Below are 17,261 nucleotides of genomic sequence, written 5' to 3'. Positions count from 1 at the left end.
CAATTATTTTGTATCTACAAAATGATTTTATTTTTTTGAGACGGGAGTCTCACTCTATCGCCCAGGCTGGAGTGTAGTGGTGCGACCTCAGCTCACTGCAACCTCCGCCTCCTGCGTTCAAGCAATTCTCCTGCCTCAGCCTCCCTGAGTATCTGGAACTATAGGCATGTGCCACCATGCTCAACTAATTTTTGTATTTTTAGTAGAGACGGATTTCACCATGTTGGCCAGACTGGTCTCGAACTCCTGACCTCAGGTGATCTGCCCATCTCGGCCTCCCAAAGTGCTGGGATTATAGGCGTGAGCCACCGCGCCGGGCCTGCAAAATGACTTTATAGGTAAATCCACTTAAATGTGTATGAGACACTCCATGTTCACAGACCGTTTTTTAATTAATTTGTATCAAAATTCTTCCTATAATACAAGATACATTTTAAAGATTCAGCTCCCTCTGCATTTAACATGTTGTTTTTCAGCAAAACTGGATCAAAACAAGCTCCGTGTACTAGCAGCCAGCGAGGACCACTGGGACCCTCAGCCCAGCATGGGCACAGTCAGGGAAGGCAGCGTACTTGTGTGCTCAGGCTAGACTTCTCCCTAACGTAGCCATGGTTCCCAAACCTCTGTGCTTGTTAGATCCGTTTTATACCAAAGGTATTAACATGGGCAGCCTTTGACACATGTATTCCAAAAAGCAACTTTATATTTTCTTACATATTTTTTACACATTTCTTACATATTTTTCTTACGTTTATATTTTCTTGCATCCTGAAGCCTAAGCCACACCTCCAACCAATTAAGTCTCAGTATCTGGGTGGGACACAAGCGCATTGATTTCCACGTGGAGGGAAGTTATGGATAGTTATGGATAACTGTAATAAGCGTAAAGCCTTTATCCAGTGAAAAGTTAGACTCTGCTATTTGGGAAGTGTCTCATGTCAGCTTCTGGTTCACTGACAAGGATGGTAAGCTTTTTTCTTTTCTCATTCAGTGTTTAGATGTGTATATCAATTTCTTCCTGTCTTACAGATGTAGAATTAGGAATAGAGGGCAGAAATGAACTATTAATAGCTTATGATTCCAGTCAATCTACAGGACTGAAATTGGTAGAACTTTAACTTATATTGTCATTTAAAACGGCTTACTTCCCTCCCAGAGACGGCCACTCACCACTGTTAATTGTCCATTTTTATTTTTATAGACTTGTTCTTCCGGTCCGGTGTCGAAAACTATTGTGCCTTCTTTTCCCGGACTAATAAAAAACTGTAAACTTAAAATACACAAAGTGACACATTACTGACATACTATATTTTCTTCTCTCAACCTTTGGTCTGCAGAAGAAATTCACTTATTAAATTCTACTAGTTTCAAGATCAAATTCCTGTTTTATTACAGTATTTTATTGCATATTTGAGGAAAGGAAGAATGCTGTTGCCACAGCTGGGCAACTTACATGTTTCTGTAGTTACCGTGAGATCAAATGAGCACATTCAGTTCTTCAAAGGGCCAGTTGATGTCTATGGAACTACTTCCATATCACACTGAAACTCTGAGGGGCTGAGTATTCCCTCATGTACAGCAACACAATGACAACACATTTCAAAGCACTCAACCCTCTCTCCTTATTCCACCTACAAATGTGCTCTGGTTGTTAAAACTTGGAACAGCACAGGATGAGGGAAAAGAAACAGCTCTCCAGGATATCCTGCCTTCACTGACTTCATTTCTCTGAAGGCCAAGATCCCAGGGATGAAGACGGAAAAAAGTTACTTATGGGAAGGGGCGAAGATGTAACACTAGAGGCTTCTCACCCCTTACTGGTAGAGATGGTGCTTGATTATGTTTGGAAGCAGGAGGCAAGCAGGAGTGAAAACAATATTTGCATCTTCCCTGATTTGTAATTTTTTTTTTTTTTTTTAGACATTGTCTATCTCTGTTGCCCAGGCTGGAGTGCAGTGGTGTGATCTTGGCTCATTGCAACCTCCGCTTCCTGGGTTCAAGGGATTCTCGTGCCTCAGGCCTCCCAAGTAGCTGGGATTACAAGTGTGCACCACCAAACCCGGCTAATCTTTGTATTCTTAGTAGAAACGGGGTTTCACCATTTTGGCCAGGCTGGTCTTGAACTCCTAGCCTCAAGTTATCTGCTCACCTCAGCCTCCCAAAGTGCTGGGATTATAGGCATGAGCCACCACGCTCGGCCTTAATAAACATTTTAACATTGAATTACTTCCTGAGCTGAAGATGAAGCCACCTACCTTCCTTGAACAACATTGACAATGTTCTCCTTCTTAACCAGCATGACGAGTTTAGTAACTGCTTCAAACACGTGTCCACACTGCAAAACGGCATCCCCCTGGGGTGGGGAGGAGACAAGGCATAATTTCAGTATTCACAGCTTAAAGAAACAGACACTCCAATAGAGAAGTTTCATGGTGGTCAACTTAACATTTTGGCAGTGTATTGTTTCTGTCTTTTAGTAGAGACTGGTGGCTGTCAATTACCTTTTGCTTGCTGTCCTCTGGTGAAACATGAATGACTAAGATTCCATCACTCAGATTGCTAGTGGAGACACCTTAAGACAGATCCAGAGTTAGGAGCCAAGAACTAGAGAGCTTGACATTAGTACAGAGGAAGAAGAGATACACCCAGGGGCTGCCCAACACCACACTTCATTCTCCTAGCTGGGCCCAGAAGGATGAAGGGCATACTTTAGAAATCTTAGCCTGCTAGTGGGCTCTGATCACCGTGGAAGCAGACTATTGCCCAACCTGGGTACTTGAGTAAAGTGGTGCTATTAATATTTATGCCAGAATAAGAGTGCAGTCCAGGCTGGGCAATGCTAGGGGAGGAGGGCAGATGGTTTTGTTTTTTGTTTTTTTTGAGCCAGAGTCTCACTTTGCCGCCCAGGCTGGAGTGTGTGGCACAATCATAGCTCACTGCAGCTTCGAATTCCCAGGCTCAAGTGATCCTCCTGCCTCAGCCTTCCGAGTAGCTGAGACTACAGGTGTGCATCACTACCCCGGGGTTTATGGGCACCCTACACTTGTGTTTCCCATTTGGGAGCTTCATTACTGGGCTTTCCAGTAGTTGAGTCAACTCAGTGCATTGTTTTAAGATTGCCCACTTCTTACCTTTGAGAGCTGAGTACTCTATTTTCTGCTTGATTTTGGCAAGTTCCACCACGTAAGCTGCTTTCTGAGTAAGAATGAGTTGCCGCTGCCGTGCTTTGAAGCCTTTTCTGTCATATTTAATGACTGGGACACCATACTGCAAGGGGAAGGTGACTTCACCGGGGAAGGTGGGGCAGAGTACCGAGTTTCTTGCTACTCAGACCCCGGTAAAGTGATGTCAAGCATTTAGAAAAGCTCAAACAGATTTTGCGTGTATATATGTGTGTGTGTGTTTCTGTGTGTGTGTGTATATATATATATACACACATACATATGTACACATATATACATACATATATGTGTATACACACACGCGCGCGCACACACACACACACACACACATATATATATATTTTTCCTGGCTCTCTGCATGATGGGGATTTGGATCCCTAGCTCTGCCTACCTGCGTTGCCCTCTGAGGAAGTCAAGGCTATGGCTACCTGCCTTGCAGGTCTGCTCTGATGGTCAGAGATGAAAACTCTCACAGCCACAGTGTAATCCAATCCAGTCAAAGTGGCTTCTATTCCCCAGGGAACCAAAAAAAAAAAAAGGGCAGAGCAGACACTGGCACACACGATCACCAGGGCTTCACCTGCTGCTGTGTGCCAGGCAGCAGCCTGAGCACCTCTCGCCCACCGACTCATTCCATCCTCTCAGTAAACCCATCATCCTCATTCACAGAAGATCAGAGGCACCAAGAGCTTAAGTGACCTGCCCAGGATCTCACGTCTGCTACGTTCAAAGCAAGTGTCAGTGCCCAGGCACTATGCCACACTGCCTCTCACCAATAAGGGGGTGTTTCGTGATTAAGTTCATGGCTACACTTCATTCAATTTTGTAGGAAAGCAAACCAAGACAGTTTCTAGGGTGACGGAGGGATCATGAGAACAGCAACCATTATCTAATCATCATTTGTTCCCCATCATCTTAGTTAATACCCAAAGCATCACAGTTGAGAGCCCCGGCTGCCCAGCTGCACCCCTGCATTTAAATAGTGTGCCCTTTATGGAGAAAGGGGACCCTGCTCTTAGACTCGATGAGGGAATCCTGTTTGAGACTGAGGACACACATCGCCTTACCTGGATTTTCTCATGGCTAATTAGCTGAAGCACTTTCGGATTAATGTCTCCTTCATCTAGAGAGGGAACCAGAAGGCCATGAATCATCACTAAAGTACCAATCTTGTGGAAAAGTCATTGGTATCTGCTAGTTTTGTTATGCATCTCTGTGCTAAGATCTCAGCTGGGGAAATAGCCATCAGGAAATGCTGCAGAGTTGAGCATCTGCCTTTGACTTATTTTTTTGGAGACAGAGTCTCGCTCTGTCTCCCAGGCTGGAGTGCAGTGGCATGATCTCGGCTCACTGCATCCTCTGCCTCCTGGGTTCAAGCCATTCTCCTGCCTCTGCCTCCCAAGTAGTTGGGACTACAGGTGGACACCACCACGCCCTGCTAATATTTTGTATTTTAGTTGAGATGGGGTTTCGCCATGTTGGCCAGGCTGGTCTCGAACTCCTGAGCTCAGGCAATCCGCCCACCTCGGCCTCCCAAAGTGCTGAGATTATGGGCATGAGCCACCGCACCCCACCCTTTAACTCCTTTTAGAATTGGAAAGCCAAGTACATAGGCTGGAAAATGTACTTACCTATCCGACTGTTGACAAAGGGTTGATTTAAACTTTCTGTGTAGCCGTCTTTCCTTCCCCTGAAGATTTCACTTGTAACTACCTTTTGCTGCATCTGGTAATACACAATTGAAAGTATAAAAATGGTAGCCACAGGCTTCTTTGGGATAGAAGAGCTCTAGACCCATTGAGGTCACATCCTTTGCTGGATAAACTGTGGGAGCCTTGTTACCCCGGAGCATCCAAGTCAGAACACCTTCCTGGCTTTGGCCAAAATGCCCTGAAAGTCATATTGGTAGAGACTGGGTTGACATTTCTGCTCGTTCCCTTACTACCTTCCTGAAAGTGGATTTTCCAGAGTTCCCAGAGCAGTTTCTTGTAGATCAGGGATTGGGAAACCACAGCCTGCAGGCCAAACTCAGCCTGCTGTCCCTTTTTGTAAGTAACGTTCTATTGGGACAGAGCCATGCCATTCATGCACACGTTGTCCATGGCTGCTTTCTCACTGTAGCAGCAGAGTTGAGTAATTCCAACAGAGAAAGGCCACAAACCCTGAAATAGTTACTCTTCTAGCCCTTTACACAAAAGACCCGCAGGTTAGCACGGTGAAAAACAGATCTCCAGCAGAAAGGGGTCTACATTCTCTGCTCCGGTGGATGGATGGCAGGAGCCGTTGCGATTGTGTTCCCATGGTAACAAAGGGAGCCATGCTGATTACAATAACAGCTGGCATTCATCCAGGGCTCTCTACGGGTCTACCTGCAATTATCTTGAACATTTCAAAGCATGGGACTAGCATGACCCCCACTTATAGGTGAAATGGTGGATGAGGAGGACTGACACTCAGGACCCACTCTTACACCCACCCCCACCACCGGCCACGGCAGACATCATGTCCCTACCATCGCTTTCCGCTCAGCTGTGATCCCGCGGCAGTACTTCTGCACCAGGTTCCTCACGCACATTTTCCTGAGCAGATCTGATGCCTGTGTGGAGAACACACTTCTTTCCACTTGCCTCACTCACTCCCTGTCTGGGGCTGTGGCGATCAAAATGAAGCTTTAAAAAAACACTGCTGAATTCAGTTTGATTTCAAGCACAGTGTTAATATTTTATATTTTATAGTCACAGCAGCTAACCTGATCCTCTCCCAACTTTTTGCTATTGCTTAACGAATGATTCTCAAACTTGAATATGTTTATGACTCACCTGCAGAACTGGCTATAATGAGATTCCTGGAGATTCTGACTCACTGGGTCCAAAGTGGAGCCCGGGACTCTTACAACAGCCCCGCCTCTAAGTTCCAGACACACAGGGTCCTCAGACCATCTCTTGAGGGATGCTATTCTAGGAAGGCTACGTCAGGAATAGAAATGATTCGAAAGTACTCTGTCGGCTGGACATGGTGACTCGCACCTGTAATCCCAGCACTTTGGGAGGCTGAGGCGGACAGATCATTTGAGGTCAGGAGTTCGAGACTAACCTGGCCAACATGGCAAAACCCCGTCTCTACTAAAAATACAAAAATTAGCCAGGCATGATGGCGGGCGCCTGTAATCCCAGTTATTCAGGGGGGCTGACACACCAGAATCACTTGAGCCTAGGAGGCGGAGGTTGCAGTGAGCCAAGATCGCGCCACTGCACTCTAGCCTGGGTGACAGAGCAAGACTCCATCTCAAAAAAAAAAAAAGAAGTGCTCTGTTTAAACAACCTCCAGTGGCTTTATAATGCTACTAAGGACACTCCAGTGGCTTTATAATGCTACTAAGGACATCGCAAATTCTGAGGAGTTCAATTTCTTGTGCAGCATCCTTGGGAAGAAGGGCTTTGCCAGGGCAGCCCTTTCAAGCCAAAGGGAGGCAGCACAAAGACATACAAGAGTTAAGCTTCGTCAGTGCCCGTGTTACTTACAACACTGGAAATCCCAGATTAGTCCTTACGTTTTCCAAGATGCCAGGAGGCCTCAGCCAGCTCTTGTCCAGGACAGTCTTTGGAAGGTGATACCGGAGATTCAAGATGTAATTCTTCCGCACAAACACGATAAATTCCTCGTTGTCAGGACAGAGGGGTTTGTTGCGACTGATGAATCCTTTAATGAACCTAAAAAGGAAAATGTTTTCTTACTTTTCTGGACCATTTCTTCACCGAGATTTACATTCTCTTCCCCCTTCTTTGATTCAGAGGCGGCCAAAGTGGTAGAGGCTGTGGAGATGACCACATAGGCCAGAGGCCTGGAATGTAGGCCACAGGCCAAATCTGCCCCACATATATGTTCGATTTCACCCACACGGCCTTTTGTTTTGTTTTGAGGAGCTTTAAGTAGCTGCCAATTTTAAAAAGTTAGGAAGCAGGGCATAAAAGCCAGATTTCAAGGCTGGGCATGGTGGCTCATGCCTGTAATCCCAGCACTTTGGCAGGCTGAGGCAGGCGGATCATTTGAGGTCAAGAATTCGAGACTAGCCTGACCAACATGGTGAAACCCTGTCTCTACTAAAAATACAAAAAATTTAGCTGGGTGTGGTGGTGTGTGCCTGTAATCTCAGCTACTTGGAAGGCTGAGGCAGGAGAATCGCTTGAACCCAGAAGGCGGAGGTTGCAGTGAGCCGAGATCACACCATTGTACTCCAGCCTGGGCGACAGAGTGAGACTCCATCTCAAACAAAAAAACAAACAACAACAACAAAACCCCAAAAGCCAGATTTCAGCATTCCTTGAAAATTCAAGCCATCTGGCTATATTTCCCCACAGCAGCAGTAAACTGGAATGGGCTAGTTACCGCCCCACCTTGAGGTAGACTGAGCGTTCCAGTTTGCTGCAGTCTCCACCATGCCCTGTTGTCTTATCCCAGCCCATGAGACTCACTCACTTTACCTGCCTGGCATCAGAAGGCATTTGACTTTGTGACTTTTGAGCCAGGCTAAGAGAAATTCCAAATACATTGAGTTGTGATCACCATCAAATTCAGCTCAGAGCAAAGGGATGGACCTGAATTCCTAATGGCATTCTGAAGGGAGTTTTTCCTTTCTGCACAAATCAAAAAATCACAAAGAACTCATCTACCTCCATGACCATCCCTGCAGGGTACCAGCGTTTAGTGACCTGTCCTCTCCGTTGTACCTGAGAACTTACTTTCTGATAATCCGCACGGCCCACTTTCTCCTTTGGATTGCCTTCCGAGCCAGGGCCCCACGCCAGTGGGCTTCCAGTTTGATGGCTGAAAGAGTTCACTGCTGGCATTAGAAGGTGAGCACAATCGTATGGAAATACAGAAGGCTTTTCCAGAAGGCTTTGTCCATTCAACAAACATCTGGACGCCCACCGCAGCACTCTGTTAGCCTCAGAGATGGAAGGTCGGATGAATGTCATCAGTTCTTACCTGGGAGTACTCAGGCAACAACTGAACCAGGGGGAGACAGAACAGAGGGGGCTATGGAAGGTTTCTAGGGAAGCCCTGAAATTACATGAGGGAGTCATTTTCCCAGGGTCTTTTTCAGCCACAGCAATGGCACTTGTGATGGTACAGATTAGTCTTACCACCATGTTTAGTCTCACTGGGGTTTACTTTTAGTGTCTACATTTAAAAATTGGGGTACACAAGCAAACTAGGGCACATAAAACTTAGGTTCTGGCTTATTTCCCAATTTTTTTTTTTTTTTTTTTTAGACAGAGCCTTGCTCTGTCGCCCAAGCTGGAGTGCAATGGTGTGATCTTGGTTCACTGCAACCTCTGCTGCCTGGGTTCAAGCAATTCTCCCACCTCAGCCTCCCCAGTAGCTGGGATTACAGGTGTGCACCACCACGCCTAATTTTTTTTGTATTTTTAGTAGAGACGGGGTTTCGCCATGTTGGGCAGGCTGATCTCGAACTCCTGACCTCAGGTTATCTGCCCACGTCAGCCTCCCAAAGTGCTGAAATTACAGGTGTGAGCCACCATGCCTGGCCTGTTTCCCAATTTTTAAATGCTCTTCAGATTTTTTAAACGCTTTTCTTCGAATCCTCAGAACAGCATTGTTTCTATTACAAAGACAAGCAACTTGAATCAACCCAAACATCCATCAACAGAACAGCTAAGTTGTGGCATACTCATAGCTCAGGGGCTGGCCCACTACAGCCTGCCACTTGTTTATGTAAATAAAGTTTTATCTCTACACAGCCCTGTCCATTCATTTACATATTATCTAAAGCTACTTTCCTGCTACCATGGCAGACTTGAGTTACTGCGACGGAGACCATAAGACTCCCAAGTCTAAAATACTTCCTATAATGCTGACCTCTGCTGCTATAGTGGAATACTATGTAGCTATCAGCAAATGAATAACTAAATCTATGCACATCTCCTGGTTGAATTTCAAAATCAATTTGGAGTGCAAAAATGTCACCCAAAATACCAAGAGTATAGTTAAGTTTAAAACATGCTAAATTATAAATAGATTATTTAGAGATACACCCATAGATAGTGAAACTATTGAAGAAAAACAAGAGACTGATTAATGCAAAATTCAAGAGAGTGGTTACTCTCAAGAAATGTATGCGTGTGGGTGGGAGTGTTGTTTGAGAACATGACTGGGGAGGGACAAAAAGATGGAAGGGCTTCAAGGGTACTTGTATGTTTGAAACTTTTTCAAAAATTATTCTTTTATTTTTTTGAGACAGGGTCTCACTTTGTCACCCAGGCTGGAGTGCAGTGGTTCCATCGTGGCTCACTGCAACCTCCACCTCCTGGGCTCAAACAATCCTCCTGCATCAGCCCTCCAAGTAGCTGGGACTACAGGCATTAACCACCATGCCTAGCTAATTTTTGGGTGTTTTGTTTTGTTTTGTTTTGTTTTGGTAGAGACAGGGTTTCACCATGTTGCCAAGGCTGGTCTTGAACTCTTGAGCTCAAGTAATCCACGCGCCTCAGCCTCCCAAAGTGCTAGGATTATAGGTATGAGCCACCGCGACTGGCCCACAAAATTATTCTTTAAATGTACACATATTGTAGGACTAATAAAACATGCCTGTGGAACACATACAGGCCACTATGTTATAATCTCCAATCAATAAGGTAAAAATGAGAAGAGGCCCCAGAACTGGACCCCAAGATAGCACCACACAAGGTTTTAAGGATGAGCAGGGGGAGAGAACTCACAAATGTGCCCCCAGGTGCCAAGCAGATGAGAAAGGGAGAAAACTTCTTTGTTTCTATTTAATTCTTACCTGCTTGTCTTTTTTTCACGTATTCTCTCCTTCCTAGGCAGCGTTTGTAAGTGGCTTGGATTCTTGCAACTTAAAATAAAACAGACGTTTTGGTGAAATGGCTTTGCATTTGTGCCTCTTTGTGGTTGTGACCTCCGGGGGTGTTTGGGGGGCCGATGGAAGGGGGCATCAAAGGCCTGTGGTGTAGTGATGTTTCAGGAAGCTATTTCAGCACTGCAGACCCGAGAGCTGGCTGGTTACATGACGCCTGGCTCCCAGATGCTGCCCGGGAACTGGAGTTTCCTTCCTGCCTTTCCTTTTCCCAGGGCAAGGAACAGACCTAGTGCTACAAGCCCCCCAGTTCCATGTCAGGCATTAGATTTCATTCTCATACGCCACCCCACAAGGCAGGCATCATCAGCATGTTTTATAAATGGGCACGCAGGCTCAGACAGATGGTGAAGACGCTTGCCGGGCAACACAGCTAAGGAGAAGCATGAATCCAGGTCGGATCAGAGAACACTCTCCCTCGGCTTCTACATCCTGCATCCACCCCCTCCACACAGCAATTTAGGTCCTATCAGAGGCCAAGCTCATCAAGAGCCTTGCAGAGCAGCCACGTCCTATTCCCCACGAGCTGGTTAGAGATGCTGGCTCAGGCCCCACTGGCCTAACTGTGGCCCTTCAACCAGATCCCCAGCCATTGATGCCCACTGCTATGGAGGTCAGAAAATGAGACCACCAAGCCTTGAAGCCAGACAGACCCAGGTTCAAACCGCAGCTAGGCCGCTTACTTGCTGTGTAGCCTTCAACAAGTTACCAACACCTCCGTGCCTCAGTTTCCCTGCATAGAAAGCGGAGACGATAGCACCTATGTCACCTCCCTTACAGGTCTGTTCTCAGAACAGAATGAGACCACAGTTTAAAGGACTTAGTGTTCACCTGGCGCACAGCAGGCCCTCAAATGACTCAAGTGTAGTTCTTGACAGACCGGTTACATTTCAAAGGAGACGCTCCCTCCCCCCGCAGTTTTGATTTTTTACTTTTTGCATTTCCCCATCTAACTTTTCTCATTGACCATTCCCAGCAAACACCCAGGCTGCAGGCTTTGAAGCTAAACTTTCCAACATCAGACTCGCAGGCAAGTGAAGTTTTGGAAACTTTAATTTAAAGGGGCTGGTCTCTCACGGTTTTACACCCTAGTAGTAAACAACAGAATCTGATCCAAACGAGAACTGAAACGGCGGAACAACGTTTATATATCTGCCTGCATCTGTGACTGACCTCCAAGCACTCATTAAAGCAGAAATTCACAGGGATCTTATCATAATCCCATATCTCGTTCCTAGTTTCCAAAGCGAATGCTTCTAACATTATATCAAACACCCGTGTTTAAGATTTACCCGCAAGCTCTACTTGTTCATTTCATATTCTATTGAAATCGGGACAGAAAAAGAAATCATACCTAGTTGATGTTTACTAAATTCAAAGGCATCTTCGGTAGCAAACAGAGTTCTGGGGAAACGAATGAATATTTTGGTTCTAGAAGTGAAAAGAAATGTTTTTGTTATTAATTGGTCAGTTTACCATCTAGTGGGTTGAACCCCCTTCAAAAATTCATTTCCACTCAGAACCTCAGAATACCATCTTATTTGGAAATAGTGTTTGCAGATGTGATTGAGGTAAGGATAGAAATGAGATCATCCTGGAATAGGGTGGGCCCTAAATCCATTGAGAGTGTCTCTATACACACAGAAAGACACAGGGAGGAGCCCACGTGAGGACGGAGGCAGAGATTGGAGGGACACGGCTACAGCTAAGCAATGCCAGGAGCCACCAGAGCTGGAAGAGGCTCCCGCAGGAATGTGGCCCTGCCAACTCTTGATTTTTGGATTTCTGGCCTCCACAACTAGGAGAGAATAGATTTGTTTTAAATCAGCCACTTTGTGATCATCTGTTACGCAGTCCCAGGAAATGAATAAACCATCGTAACCTGAAGTTGCTTCAAGTTATGTTGCTAGGCTTTAAAGAGTGATGACAAAGAATATGGGTGTTTTTGTTTGTTTTTGTTTTGAAACAGAGTCTCAGTTTGTTGCCCAGGCTGGAGTGCAGTGGTGCAATCTCGGCTCACTGCAACCCCCATCTCCCAGGTTCAAGTGATTCTCATGCCTCAGACTCCCGAGTAGCTGGGATTACAGGCACCAGCCACCACGCCCAGCCAGACAAATAATGTGGATCTAAGCTTAAAAGAAGATCACGCTGGGCGCGGTGGCTCACGCCTGTAATCCCAGCACTTTGGGAGGCCGAGGCAGGTGAATCACCTGAGGTCAGGAGTTTGAGACCAGCCTGACCAACGTGGTGAAACCCTGTCTCTACTAAAAATACAAAAATTAGCCCAGTGTGGTAGTGTGCACCTGTAATCCCAGCTACTCGAGAGGCTAAGGCAGGAGAATCGCTTGAACCCAGGAAGCGGAGGTTACAGTGAGCCGAGATCATGCCACTGCAGCCTGGGTGACAGAGCAAGACTCTGTCTCAAAAAATAAAAAAATAAAAAATGAAAAGAAGATCACATTAGCCAGCAGAGAGAAGTTACAAATACTGACCTCACATTGCCTGCCCGACCCCAGGCCTGGTGAGGGAAAGTTCCCAGGGCAGCCACTGGGGACAGCAGTGGGTGGTACCTGGTGATCTCACTCTCCCTTGTCCCTGTTTCAATTTATGGAACAGGGAACAGACGGATCCCACCTCTGACCTCCATGCCCTGCCTCCCTCAGGATGTGCTGAGCCTTGCAGAATCCCCTTGGAGATCTGGACTGAATAAGTAACTGATCCTTGGAACAGGCCCAGAATAGGAGCCTACAGATGGAGAGAGGCCAAGGCGGCCCAGACGACCATGTATAAGTGGGAGTTAGGAGTCAGCGGGGAAAGCCCATGAACAGGATCACAGGCAGAGATCTCTGGAGTGGGGAAGCCCTGCTGTCAGGGAATAGATCTTCATGCTGAGACACCTTTCCCTGCAACCTCATTAACCCTGACCAAAATGACTCACAAGATGGACTCGGATCTTCCCGATTCATGTCCCTTGAGTTGTGCCTGAAAGCTTTCAATGTGTACGAAAGTCTCTGCTCATGGATAACTACAACTCTACAGTTAAGAGTTCCAGCACACCATTTCTGAGATGCTACAGATGATCTCACATCGTCTAGGTCCCAGTGGCTCCTCTGGCAGGTCATGCGTACATGGGAACAGTGAAAGAATCCAGGCACACAGACGTTAGGTGGCCCCTCTGGTTCCCTCTTTGTTTTGCTAGCAAGGAGGCCCATCTGCTAAATCAGTTTAGTGCGGAAGTTTCCTTTATAACTTCATTTCCTCCCACCGGCAGCACCATAGCTCTTCTAAAGGATTAAGAGCTGCATTTACATTGAGTAGATGAAGCGTAAATCTTGCAAATCTCCATAAATCCCTAGGAATCGAGTCTCCAGGCTCTAGATGGATACGGATCAATGCACAAAACCCTTTGATGTCAAGGGAAGAGACCATTTGGTGGTCTTCTGGTCACTTACTTGCCTAACTTGTATTCCTCGGGCTTGTAGCCGATGTACTTGATCAGCCGTTCCACGCCCTCTGCTGGAGGCCCGTGCCAGTGCGGCCAGGTGTCTGGGCATAAGGACTTGTACCTAGGAGAGGAGATGGACATGGAGAAGCTGTGACCGTACCTTCCTCTAGCCCTCCCCCACATCCCCGGCTCCAGAGGCCTGCTGAGCACTGCTGTGGCATGTCAGCCACTCCGTGTATCTAGTAGTCCCATTACACGAACTTTCTCGAATTCAAAGATGGGTACTTTGCAAGAAAGAAAGAAGAGAGAAACTGTTTCAATATAGTAGGGAGTTTGACCTGTCTTTGTAGAACAATGACATCATCAGATGCTCAACCCAGTGACTCAATTCCACTCCTAGGTATCTGTCCAAGAGAAATGAAAAGGTGTCCGAACATTCATACCTGAATGTTCATAGCAGCCATTGGGTGTAGCAGTGCATGGTGCTATGATTCATAATAGCCAAAAGGTGGAAACAACCCAGATGTCCATCAACAGAAAACTGAACAGACAAACAAACGTAGTCTAGTACCAGAAGAAAAAGATCTATGCTTGAGACCAGGTATGGTGCCTCATGCCCGTGATCCCAGCAATTTGGGAGGCCAAGGCAGGAGGATCACTTGAGGCCAGGCATTTGAGACCAGCCTGGGCAGACCCCGTCTCTACTTAAAAAAAGGTCGGGCGCAGTGGCTCAAGCCTGTAATCCCAGCACTTTGGGAGGCTGAGGCGGGCGGATCACGAGGTCAGGAGATTGAGACCATCCTGGCTAACATGGTGAAACTCTGTCTCTACTAAAAATACAAAACAAAATTAGCCAGGCATGGTGGCGGGCACCTGTAGTCCCAGCTACTGGGGAGGCTGAGGAAGGAGAATAGTGTGAACCTGGGAGGCAAAGCTTGCAGTGAGCCGAGATTGCGCCACTGTACTCCAGCCTGGGCGACAGAGCAAGACCCCGTCTCAAAAAAAAAAAAAAAAAAAAAAAAATTTTTTTTAGCCAGGTGTGGCAGTGTGCGGCTGTAGTCCCAGCTACTCAGGAGGCTGAGGCAGGAGGATCGCTTGAGTCCAGGAGGTTGAGGCTTCAGGGAGCACTCCAGCCTGGGTAACAGAGACCCTGTCTCAAGAAAGAGTAGAGAAGAGAAAGAAAGGGTTCCATGCTTGGGAAGTGATGAGGGCTTCCCCCGCCCCAGGGGTAATTTTGGCTCCAGTGTTAAGAACCTGATTCCAGCATGCAGTCCCTTCTACCCTGCAGTCCCTAGAAAGAGAACCGTGATGTCTGTAGTATAATGAAACAAGTGAACGCAGAATTCAGAAGTGCAGATGGATCAAGGCTGGAAGCAGCACAACCGGAGCCACTGGCGTAGAAACAGAATGCCTGGGTTCCAGCCCAGCTCCGGAGCGGGAGGAGTCGCCGCCTCACCTGTGTGACATGAACAGTAACAGGACCTTCCTCATGGGGTTCTCATGAGGTTTAAACGAGATAATACACACTAGGTATTTAGTCCCAGTCCAAGACTCAATGAGTGCTAGCAGTGGTGTTCTCAATATGCTCCTTCCTTTCATATTATGTTTATGTTATTTATTTATTTATTTTTGAGATGGAGTCTCGCTCTGTCACCCAGGCTGGAGTGCAGTGGCACAATCTCCACTCACTGCAAGCTCCGCCTCCCAGGTTCACGCCATTCTCCTGCCTCAGCCTCCCGAGTAGCTGGGACTACAGGTGCCCGCCACCACACCCGGCTAATTTTTTGTATTTTTTAGTAGAGACGGAGTTTCATTGTGTTAGCCAGGACGGTCTCGATCTCCTGGCCTCGTGATCCGCCCACTTCGGCCTCCCAAAGCGCTGGGATTACAGGTGTGAGCCACCGTGCCTGGCCTCATATTATGTTTATTTTACAATCAGATTTTTTTTTTTTTTTTTTTTGAGATGGAGTCTCGCTCTGTCTCCCAGGCTGGAGTGCAGTGGCGCGATCTCGGCTCACTGCAAGCTCCACCTCCCAGGTTCTAAAATCCGATTTTAAACTGTTAAAAAAAATACATGTATATATATTTTTGATACAGAGCTCACTCTGTCACCCAGACTGGAGTGCAGTGGTGCGATATCAGCTCACTGCAACCTCTGCCTCCTGGGTTCAAGCGATTCTCCTGCTTCAGCCTCCTGTGTAGCTGGGATTATAGGCATGTGCCACCACGCCCAGCTAATTTTTGTATTTTTAGTAGAGACGGGGTTTCTCCACGTTGGCCAGGCTGGTTTCAAGCTCCTCACCTCAGGTGATCACTTTTCGGCCTCCCAAAGTGCTGGGATTATAGGCATGAGCTACCATGTCCAGTGAAAAATATTTTTATTTTCCTGGAATTTATGAGCATGTTCTTTAAGGGTATCAAGTGTCCCATGTTCTTCCTCTGTTCAGCCACCTACACAAAGGTGCAGGATGTGTGCTTCCTGAACTCCAGTGAAAGCTGGAGAAGACAGGGTCTCCACCACCCCCAGGGGACACAGCACAGCCTCAGGCCCTGCTTTCATCCATGCAGACCTTGTGCAATACCAGCACGCACCGCCAAAGCTAGACAGATATGGAGGGGCTGGGGAGAGGCCCTAAATACCTGCAGGTTGGAGGGACTAGTACCTTCTGTCTTCAACTCTATGATATGGTTGCTCCCTGATCAAGTGAAGTGGTGCTAGGCAGGTGCACAGGGTTTGGCTATCTCCAGCTCGATCCCGTGAATCTCCCCCTGCCTCTCTGTCCCCAGCCACTGACCAGCTGCCATGCTGGCCTCTCAGCTTGCCCTAGAGCCTGCTCCCACCTCCAGGCTTTCCTGCCTTGATTGATGTTCCCTGAATGCTATGGACTGATCGTCTGTGTCCCCACAAAATTCATATGATGAAATCTAACTCCCAATGTGATGGTGTTAGGAGGCAGGGCCTCTGACAGGTGATTAGGTCACAAGGGTGGAGCACTCATAAATGAGATTAGTGCCCTTATGACCACATCATCAACTATGTGAAGACACAGCGAGAAGGCACCATCTACAAACAAGGAAGCTGGCCCTCACCAGACACTGAGTCTGCCAGTGCCTTGATCTTGGACTTCCCATCCTCCAGAATTGTGAAAAGTCTCCGTTGGTTAGAAGCCACCCAGTCTAATGTTTCGTTACAGCAGCCCAAACAGACTAAGACACCAAATGTCCTCATGGCCCACTTCCTCACTCAGAGAGTGACCCCCTTACCTAAGGAGGGAGCCTGGCCACTCTTTCCCCTTACCTGGATTCACTTTTCTTCAAATAACATATCCCTGCCTGGCCTTATGCAGTCACCCCTCAGCATATGTGGGGAATTGGTTCCAGGACCCCCATGGATACAAAATCCACGGATGTTCAAGTCTCTAATAAAAAATGGCATAGTGTTTGCATATAACCTGAGTACATCCTCCTGTACACTTTAAATCATCTCTAAATTACTTATTATACCTAATACTATGTAAATGCTACATAGATATTAGACTGTATTGCTTTTTAATTTGTATTATTATTGTTGTACTGTTATTTTTATTGTATTTTTAAAAGCATTTTGAATCCATAGTTGGGTGAATCCTCAGATATGGAACCCGCGGGTGTGGAGGGCCAACTTTACATCTTTGTTATTGTTGGTCTCCCCCATAGAAAGTAAATTCCATGAGGACAGGGATGGGGTCTGTTCTGT

General features: G+C 46.7%; 1 protein-coding gene across 1 annotated transcript in view; it reads right to left on the bottom strand.

The window, feature by feature from the left end:
* Positions 1 to 17,261, bottom strand: part of MYO1H (myosin IH) — a 59,874-nt gene that overhangs the window by 1,859 nt on the left and 40,754 nt on the right. Inside the window, exons 19-30 of the mRNA XM_016924149.4 lie at positions 13,533 to 13,646; positions 11,435 to 11,511; positions 9,991 to 10,059; positions 7,922 to 8,006; positions 6,733 to 6,892; positions 5,695 to 5,778; positions 4,814 to 4,907; positions 4,250 to 4,305; positions 3,132 to 3,267; positions 2,502 to 2,572; positions 2,256 to 2,353; positions 1,171 to 1,270 (exon numbers count right to left, since the gene is read on the bottom strand). Coding sequence (XP_016779638.2) covers positions 1,171 to 1,270; positions 2,256 to 2,353; positions 2,502 to 2,572; positions 3,132 to 3,267; positions 4,250 to 4,305; positions 4,814 to 4,907; positions 5,695 to 5,778; positions 6,733 to 6,892; positions 7,922 to 8,006; positions 9,991 to 10,059; positions 11,435 to 11,511; positions 13,533 to 13,646 — 1,144 coding nt within the window. The remainder of the gene's footprint in view (positions 1 to 1,170; positions 1,271 to 2,255; positions 2,354 to 2,501; positions 2,573 to 3,131; positions 3,268 to 4,249; positions 4,306 to 4,813; positions 4,908 to 5,694; positions 5,779 to 6,732; positions 6,893 to 7,921; positions 8,007 to 9,990; positions 10,060 to 11,434; positions 11,512 to 13,532; positions 13,647 to 17,261) is intronic.

The sequence above is a fragment of the Pan troglodytes genome, chromosome 10, assembly GCF_028858775.2.
Source record: "Pan troglodytes isolate AG18354 chromosome 10, NHGRI_mPanTro3-v2.0_pri, whole genome shotgun sequence".
In the NCBI taxonomy this organism is placed as follows: domain Eukaryota; kingdom Metazoa; phylum Chordata; class Mammalia; order Primates; family Hominidae; genus Pan; species Pan troglodytes.
Note: the sequence above shows the minus strand (reverse complement) of the source record. Positions and strands in the feature narration are given on the sequence as shown.